Raw genomic sequence first — 9,170 nt, 5'->3', positions numbered from 1 at the left:
AATAAAGGCCAAAACAAAGGTAAAAATAAAGATTAAAAGATAAAATACGAAGATGAAAAAGAAAATTTTTAAAAAATATTAAAATTATAAATAAAAATCGTCGGAAAAAAATAAAATTGAGCCATCCCCAGCTGGCAAACCCAGGCAGGAATCCCAGGGCAGTGATGCCCCTGGCATTAATTCCCAAAGATGGGCTGGCTGGTGGAGGTTAAGGACAATCAGCACCACCAGACTATCACAAACAAGCACAAATCACGGGGATTTGGGGTTATCAGAAGGCAAAAAGGACAGGGGGAATATCACAGATTGGCTTTAGCTCCTCCGAAATCTTCCCTGAAGCTTGGGAATAATTTTGCTTCTTTACCAAAGAATAAAAGAACAGTTTTGAATCAGGACTTTTTCAGCAAAATATGGGTTTTTTAAGGAAGTTTATGGAGTGTTTGGTCACACTCCTAAGGAAAAATTCGAAATCCCATCAACAACCCAAGAAAATCACCAAGAAAATCACTTTTTCTTTCCAAATCCAACTGAATTGAGGTAAAACCCAGGGTCACTCCCATTCTTCCAGCTCAATGGAATATTATATATTATAGGTCACAGATAATAAATATATTTATAATATTCTATATTCTTATATATTACATATATGTATTGTTATATTATGTGTAGTTATACATTACATTTTTAGATTATATATTGTATATTATATTACATATTATAGATAGTACATGCATATATTATACAGGTAGAATAAATCAATATAATAAATCAATATACTATTATATAATATACCATACTCATATATACTAAATATATAATATATATAATATAATTCATATTATATGCTACAACATAATATATATTATATATATTAATTCTATATATAAAATATAATCTGTATATATAATATATATACACTATATAAATGCATGATCTATAGATAAATAAATAAATAAATAAATAAATAAATAAATAACAAATATGTATTCCCCCTGGAACATTCCAAACAAGCTCCCAGCCCCTCCCATATTCCCGAATTCCAGCCCTGCTGGGCCTCTTACTTGGAGATGAATTTATCTTTCCCACAGGGAACCAGGTCCTCTCCACCTCCGTAATCCATCCCCCCGCACTCCTGTCATGGGAGCTGAGCTGGAGAGAGGGAGGAGAGAGGAACATCAGTGAGAGCCCCCCCATTCCCACATCCCTCACCCCCCATTCATGGAAAACTGAGGGACAATAAACTCCCTGGGGTCTGGAAGAGCTCCTGGGAAAAGGCTCCAGAGGACACAGATCTTGATGTGGCTTCTCCAGGGAAAATGATGGGAAAGGAGGGAGATCAGATAAAGGGAGAGGAGCTGTAAACTCACTGAAAATTTAATCCTGCTGGATTCACTTACACGGAATTTGCATGTGGAGCATCCATGGATGTCCCTGTGCTGCCAGACAGGGGGGTGGGAGGGTTACAGGTGGGAGTTGCTCCTTCCCTCTATTTATTTTACTGTCATTTTATTCTACAAGGCCCTGGACATGGAATTCTGGGTCTGGCTGCTGCTTCCCTGTGCCGATCCCAAACCTGGTGGTGGCACAAGGGATGGTTTTCCAAGCATTCTGGGCTGGTCCTTCAGGGTTGGTTTTTTTTTTTTTTTTAACCCTGCCAGTTGGATTTTTGTGCCAAAACAACTCCATTGCTCTTGTGCAAAACACTTGGAAATTCCCCCTGAAATCCCGCCTTGGGACTGGCCCTGGCTCAGATCTCCAGGGTGAGTTTTGGATGTAATGAAGTGGAATTAAAATGGGCTTGGGGGTGAAGACCTTGGAGCACTTGGTGGACTGTGGAAATCAGGCACCAGAGAGACCTTGAAATGCAGCACTGGGGCAGCTTTGAGGGATGAAAAAGGGTCCCTCAGGCCCTGCTTTTCCTGGGATGTTTGTGCCCCCTCCCCTGCAGAGGGGCTTCCCTTTTCCCAGGCTCTCTCCACTCTCTTCCCTGGTCTCCAACGAGAAAAAAAAAAACCCTTCACTCTGCAAACCCTCCTTTTCTTCCACCTCCCACATCACCATGTGCTTCCTCCCATTCCCCTGGGAAACACGCCCCTCTTCCTGCAAGGAAAACACCCAACCCCACAACAGATGCGGGAGAGAAACGACACAAACCTGTGTGGGGGGATGAACCCGCCCCTAAAACCAGAGTGGGGATAAATCCCAGCAAATAAACGACTGGCAAGGGCAAAAGAGACTCCCTGACGTGTTTCAAACCCCAGGAGAGGCTGCAAAGGCCCCTCTGGAGGTGGAGCAGGAGGGGAAGGGCAGGAAGCTGCTCCGGCCCCGGAGAAAAAGCAGAAGAGAAACTCGGCACCGAAAAACCCCCGCGGCGCAGCGGAAGGGCTGACAGAGCTTTGGGCTTCCTGAGGAGCTGAGGAGCTCCAGGAGAACCTCGGGAAAACCTGGCAAAAGCAGGCAAAACCCTCCTCCTGTGGCTGGCAGCCGCCTCTCCGCATCCATCCCTCCTCCCACAGGGAATAAAGCCGGCAATAATCCCATTTATCCCTCAGAAATGAGAGTGGGAGGGGATTTTGCAGCCGGCTTCAAGGTTTTGGGATAAATGTCAGTGCTTGTGGGGGACCCAAATTTGGGGTTCAGCAGCTGTGAGATGCAGGAATGAGGATCTCATGATCCTGACAGCAAATGGCAAAGCTCTGGACTTGTCCTGGGAGGATTAAACAACAGGGTTGTTGGCTCAGGCAAAAATGGTGCCAGAAATACCGAAGTGGCTGGGGAAAAAAAAAAAAAAAATCAAAGTGGCTGAAAAAAACCTCAAAGTGGCTGAAAAAAAACCCCTCCTACAGCAGCACAGCCCCAGGTGGAGCCTTTGGTATCATGTGGAGGTTCACTCAGGAGCATCACAGCGATGCAAAGGGGTAAAGCCAAATCCCTGGATCCTTGAAGGGGACATGAGGTGAACTCCAGCCATAAAAAAAAAAAAAAAAAAAAAAAAAAAAAAAAAAAAAAAAAAAAAAAAAAAAAAAAAAAAAAAAAAAAAAGCTCATTTTGGGGTGGAAGGGGAGCTCCAAAAGGCAGGTTCATCCTCCTGTGCTGAGGATCCTGTTTCCTGTTTACGCCCCGGCGCTGCCACCTTCGCCTCCGTCATCACATCCCCTTCCGAGAAGCAGGAAAGGGGCAAATTCTTCCTTTTTTGGGTCTGGAGGAGCTCTGGGAGGAGAGTGGAGGGGAACAGAGGCCCAGCCAGAGAGCAGCCACTGCTGAGCCCCCAAAATTCCCCCCCAGCTCTGTCAAAAGGCTGGAAATCACCCCAGTAGAAGGGCTGGTGAAGTGCAAGTTGCCCAATTGCCCGGCCAGGGCAGCTCAGCACCGTCCCCTTCCCCGGCCCTGCCGTGCCTCAGTTTCCCCACCCTGAGCTGACGCATTTCCCCCCCCGGCCCTGCCCAGGCTGAGCTTCTGCCGAGGCCTCACAAAGTGCTTTTGAACCACAAGCAGATAAATCAATGCCCTGCCCCCGTGGCAGGAGGATTTCAGCCCTCTCTGCCTTCCAGCAGCAGCTGCTCCTGCCGGTGCTTTCAAGCCGTGACCCACCCCCCACGGCCCCCAGATTTATTCCCCTCCCTAAAAACCACCTCCCTAAGCCCCTTCCCACATCCCTACAGCCCCAGGTGCCCCGCGGGGCAGAGGGAGCCCGGTCACGCTGCCAGCCCCTCCCACGGAGAAGGGATGAGCTCTCACTTTTGCCGAGCTCCCGGGGAGATCCACAACTCAAACACAACAACAAAACAAGGGGAAAAGTAGGAACATCCTCCCTCAATTTTGTGTTTTCAGCAGGAGAGGGATGCTCGACGCTGCTCCTGCGAAGAAATCAGCATTTTTGGGGAGGGGTGCTGTCTTGTTCCCCCACCCCGGCAGAGCAGGGAAGCTTTGGCTGCATCCCCGGTCGATCCCGCCGAGGTGGATTTGGCGCAGCTGAGGCTCCCCCCGGCCGTGCGAGGGATTGTGGGAATATCCCTCTCCCCGGGGGAGGCCACGACATCCCCTCCTGCACAAACCCCGCCGCGTCCCCGCAGCCCAGGGCGGCTTTTACCCGGCCCAAGGGCGCTTCGATCCCGCCGCGATCGGTAGCAAAAGCACCATCCGGAGGCGACAATTCCTCCCGGGAGCCTCCCCCAGGCTCCGCTCAGCAGATGGGATACGATGGGATAGGACAGGACACGACACGGCCGAGCGCTCACCCCGTCCCGGCTGCTCCTTCGCGGTGCTGGCGATGGGGGCTCCGGCCCAGGCGCTACTCCGGGGCTGGGATCCCTTCCCCGCGTCCTTCCCGCATCCCTACGCGCCAAGGTGCGGCAGCTCCATTGTTTTCCAAGCGCCGCTATTGTTCTCCAGCCCAATTGCTCCGTCCTGGAAGGGGAAAGGGGGAAAAAGGAGGGGAGCGCTGAGCGCTGGCGCAGCCGGCGGTGCCACCGGGGCGGGGGACACTCGGGGACAGGCGAGGGGACCCATCGCACGCTCAGCAGGTGGGAGCCACCCCGGCTGGAGCCGGTGGCCACCAAGGGCTTGTCCTGGGCTACCGACCCGCAGCGGGCGGGTCCCGGCGGGGCCGCGGAGAAGGTGCCGTGCCCGGGGTGGGACCCGCGGGCACTGCGGCTCCGGCGGGCCCAGCACGGAGGGAGATGCTGAGGGTGTGCGGAAGGTGCTGAGGTGTCACCCCGGGGGTTGGGGGGCCGGATCCGCCCCCGCTCCCCGCGGCGAGCGCGGTTTCACCTCCTCCGCTGGCGGCGGTGGCGGGGCCGCGGCTCAGCCCCGGGGCCGCTCCCCGCGGGACGGGGATGGCGATGGGGATGGAGGACGGGACGGGGATGGGGATGAGGATGGAGACGCCCCATCCCGGCCGCACTCACCCGGTGCCGGTGCCGGTCCCGCTCCGCAGCCGGTGCCCCCCAAGGGCCGCCCCTGGGCGGGGCGGGGCGGGACGCGACGGGGAGGGGCGCGGGCGGGGCCGCGGGGGTGGGAGCGCGGGGGACACCCCCCCTCTGGCTCCAGGGTCATCCCGGAACCCGGATCCCAAGGGACAGCCCGGCTCCGGGATCCCTTTCCGGGGACCAGGACTGGCGAACCCAAAGGATTCAGGCGCCCGGTTTGTCCCCGCGCGGACCGGAATCCCCAAGGATGCTCTGTCTCGCAGCCCTGGTTCAGGCTCTGGCTTCTCAAAGGAACACCGTTTCTGGCACCGGGGTTGCGCCTCAGGACCAGAATCCCAAAGGATGCTCCATCCCCGCTGCCAGGAGCAGGATTCCAAATGAATCCACATCCCACGCATCCAGGCTGGAAATGATCTTATAATCAGCTCCAGCTCTATGCACAATTCCCAGAAGGAGTCTTTTGGGCTGTATCACGCAGGCTAAAGTGGTTATTTCTGCCTTAAAATGCCTCAAATCCCGGGATATCCAGTGCCAGAGCCGGGCAGTTCTGCCGTCGAGAGGGAGCGATGGAGCCTTGCACCGCTTCCCAACCGCGGCCGTGGGATCCCCTCCGGATCCAAAACCACCCCCGAAAAGGGGATTTGGGAGGAAATAAATTCAAATAAAATCTGCCTGGAAGCAGCTGTTGCAGCTGGGGGTCACAGTCACCTCTGACCTGGTGCTCAGCATTCCCGGGAGGGGGGTCCCATCCTGCCCGGCCGGTCCCGACACGGCGGGGGAGGTTGGGGGTATTCAGTATTCCAGAGGAGCAGCGGCCGTGTCCCTCCTCCTTTGTCTGCTCCTGACCTTTGCCAGTGCCATGTGGCTCCTCTGGGCTTTTTTTTTCTTTTTTTTCTTTTGAAGGAATTTGCCTGGAAACAGCCCACACGAAGGGGAAAAAAAATATCCCAAAACAAAGAAATAATCGAAGCAGCTGCTTGAGCCAAACAGGCGTCTCTGCAGGCACGGGCTGGAATCAGCCTTTTTTTTTTTCCCCTGGTTTTCTTGGATTTGGATGTAAAATATGAGAAGTTCTGGAGGAGCCATCTGGCTGGAGGAAGGAGTGACTCGGTGAAAGTGAGCCAGGCTGGTGGGGATTGATATTCCAGCAGCATCTCGGGGCTGGCGGGATCAGAGGCCCCTTTGTGGTGGGAAGAGCCCGGCCCAGCTCACAATGGAGCAGAGAAATCCCAGGGATTTCACCCCGAGGATTCTACCGACCCCCAGCTCGTGGGATGGGTGCAAAGGGAGTGAAAAGTAAAAATAAACAGAGGGTCTGGGGTGGGCACCTGAGGGAGCATGGGGGGGATTTGGCTGCAAATTTGGGTTGAATCCTGGTTTTGTGATGTGCTGTGGTGGGTTGGGAAGGCTCGAGCCCGGATGGAGGGATTTAGTTACCAAGTACAAGGAATTTGACTCTGTCCTGCTGTGTGGTCACCCTGCAGTGTGAGAGGCCGGGCCAGGCTGCCAGTGCCTCCTTCTCCACAGAGGAGAGGGATCCATGAGGAACCAAATCCACAGGGAAGGACACCAGAGCTTCCACCCCCCTCCCTGGAGCCTGAGCATCCCTCCGGGCTGCTGAAGATCTCCCAGGAATCGGCAAGCAGGGATGCTTCAGCACCTGTTCTGCAGGTGAATTCCTTGTGAATCCTGCATTTCTGTGCCAAATGCCACACAGGGGTCGCAGCTGGTGCCTTTTGAACTGTCATCTTGGAGGGATTTGCTCCCACCAAGGACCTCAGTCAGGCCTCAGCACGAAGCACCAGCTCCCAAACTCTCCCAAATTCAGTTATTTCCTCCCAGACCGAGCAAACATCCAAACCCCCTTCCCCGCTGCCTTGGCAGCTTCCCCTCATTTCAGCTTCCACCTCCCCACCCCCGAGCTGATGGTCAGCAAATGCTGAGCACTTTTACTGGGATCCACGTTTGGGTGGGAGCATCTGGGAGCTCTTACAGAGCCCTCTGGGAACCAGATGGGAAGAGATGTGGCTCTGGAAAAGCCTTTCCTCGGACCCGAAGCGGTTTTCTTTGCCTCACAGTTGCTGCCCCTGTTTGAAGACGTTTCAGTCGTTCTGAAAATCCTCAAATTCTGGGATTCTGCCCCAGATAAATAAAGCCCTTGGTGGGTCGAAGCTGAATGTTGATTGGGGTAAAACACAAGGAGAAAACACAATTATTCCCTCAGCTCTGACCCAGCAGCACGGGGGATTAGGCAGGATTAAGATCAGAGGGGTTTTCATCACAGACCCAAACCCAGAGCGAGGAGGAATCCCTTGCCCTGGTCACACAGCTGCTCCACTGGCTCTGATCCCAAACACACTTTCCCCTGCTCTCACTGACAGTCTGGGTGACTTTGGGGCCATTTTACTTCCCATGTGAGGAACGGGCAGGAAGAGCCTCTTCCCAATAAATCTTCCAGCAATTTAATGTGTCCACGAGCTGGGGCCTGAGAGCTGGCAGGCTCAGGGAGGTGTTTGGGGGTTGCATTTTCGGGTGGCACTTGCTCCAAAGGGATTCTCATCACCTGGATTCCCAAATCATTGATTTTTAATCAGAAGAAATTATTCCTTGTAAGGATGGAATGGCTGGGATGGAATTCCCAGAGAACGCCCCTGGATCCCTGAAGTGTCCAAGGCCAGGTTGGAGCAACCTGGGCTAGTGGGAGGAGTCCCTGCCCGTGGCAGGGGGTGGAACTGGATGGCCTTTAAGGTCCCTCTCAACCCAAACCATTCCAGGATTCTCCCATTCCACGATTCTCCCTCAAAAGGGATGTTTCAAAGGAAATGTAACACCACCACCACGTTGCATCTATGCCCGCGTTTATTTATACTGAACAGCTTTAAAAATACAGAATAAAATAGCTTTATCTACTATTATTCACAACATCTGGTCCAAATATTACATTTTTAAATATTCAGTTGTTTAATGAAGCAATGTTAGAAAAAACAAACAAACAAAACCAAACCATGAAGTAAAAAAAAAACCCAAAACCAAAAAAGAAAACAAAACCAAACCAAAACTCCATAAAAGAATTACACATCTTGGAACAACAACAACAACAGAAAAATGAAAATCAAACAAACCCCCCCCCCCCCCCCCAAATAAACTCTCGCTGTTTAACAAAAAAAAAGTTTTACAGCCAAAGTCAGTCACAAAAAGTCGTGGGAAAAGAAAATTTATCCCCACTGCCTAAGAACAGTCAATAGTTTGTTACGCCAGAGGTTGTTATGAACAGACAAACACAAGAATTTGGACTGGCAGCAAAGATGATTGGCCTGGAAAGGTGGAGGAAAAGCCAGAGTACACAAGGCAAGTCGAGATTTCCCTCTGATATCCACAGGTACGGATGGCAACAGCCACAGGCAGATGGGAACCAGCCAGGGATGCTCGGGATGGCTCCCAACACGGATCCCAACACTTGGAGCAGCCCAGGGAGTCCCTGGGCACTCGTGGCCTCCCCGACCCCACAATGACCCCACAGCCCCAAAAACACAGAGAAACCTGCCCTGGGTGGGACCTCTCCGCAAAAAGGAGCGAGCCACAGCTCCTCCTGCTCTGGAAAAACCGAAGAGAAAGGAAAGTCAAGTCGCTTTTGGTTGCAAAAGGCCACGAGAAAGAAACGTGAAGGTCGTGCTGGTGTCACGCGCGCGTTCCACACACCGACGGATCGATTATTCCACGCACAGCTGGGGTGGGTGGAGGCAGCCAGGGCTGGCCCAAACCATCACACACCAGGGGTCTGGGGGGGCCACGTGTGCCTGGAGTGCTGTTTCATACCCGAAATGTCGGGATTTCCACACTTTTTTGGGAGGATAAATGTGTAAATGAGGGGCGGCGCCGACGCCCCTCGGGGAGGGTTCGCCGGGCGAGCGCCAATCGTGCCCCGGGAGCCCCCACCGAGGGCTCAGCGGGGGGAAAAGGAATGAGAAAACCCTTCAGTCTTGGGGGTAGGAACACAAACATGGGTAAATAAAGTATACACAACCACTATAGATTCGTCAATGAAGAAATTCTACCATCACATGACATTGTCATGACACTCATACCACTCCCTCCCAGGAAAACCGCCGCCGTTATCCTGAGCGGAAATGTTATTTTTTTTTTTTTTAATATATGGAAATAAAATACTGCAATATATTCATGTACAAACCAAGTTGTCATATTTCAAGTCAGTATTAAAAAGGCATAAAAGCAAAATTTGGG

General features: G+C 52.5%; 1 protein-coding gene across 1 annotated transcript in view; it reads right to left on the bottom strand.

Moving 5' to 3' along the window:
• Positions 1-5,707, bottom strand: part of RASSF2 (Ras association domain family member 2) — a 19,882-nt gene extending 14,175 nt beyond the window's left edge. The window contains exons 1-3 of the mRNA XM_027907749.1: positions 5,637-5,707; positions 4,239-4,407; positions 1,062-1,149 (exon numbers count right to left, since the gene is read on the bottom strand). Of these exons, the coding sequence (XP_027763550.1) occupies positions 1,062-1,120 (59 nt within the window). The 5' untranslated portion in view covers positions 1,121-1,149; positions 4,239-4,407; positions 5,637-5,707. The remainder of the gene's footprint in view (positions 1-1,061; positions 1,150-4,238; positions 4,408-5,636) is intronic.
• Between the last annotated feature and the right edge of the window lie 3,463 nt (positions 5,708-9,170).

Source organism: Empidonax traillii, unplaced genomic scaffold (genome assembly GCF_003031625.1).
Source record: "Empidonax traillii isolate 1590-97213 ecotype Southwest subspecies unplaced genomic scaffold, ASM303162v1 scaffold1538:size123251, whole genome shotgun sequence".
Classification (NCBI taxonomy): Eukaryota; Metazoa; Chordata; class Aves; order Passeriformes; family Tyrannidae; genus Empidonax; species Empidonax traillii.
The sequence above is the reverse complement of the archived record's forward strand: the minus strand, read 5'-3'. Positions and strand labels throughout refer to the sequence as shown.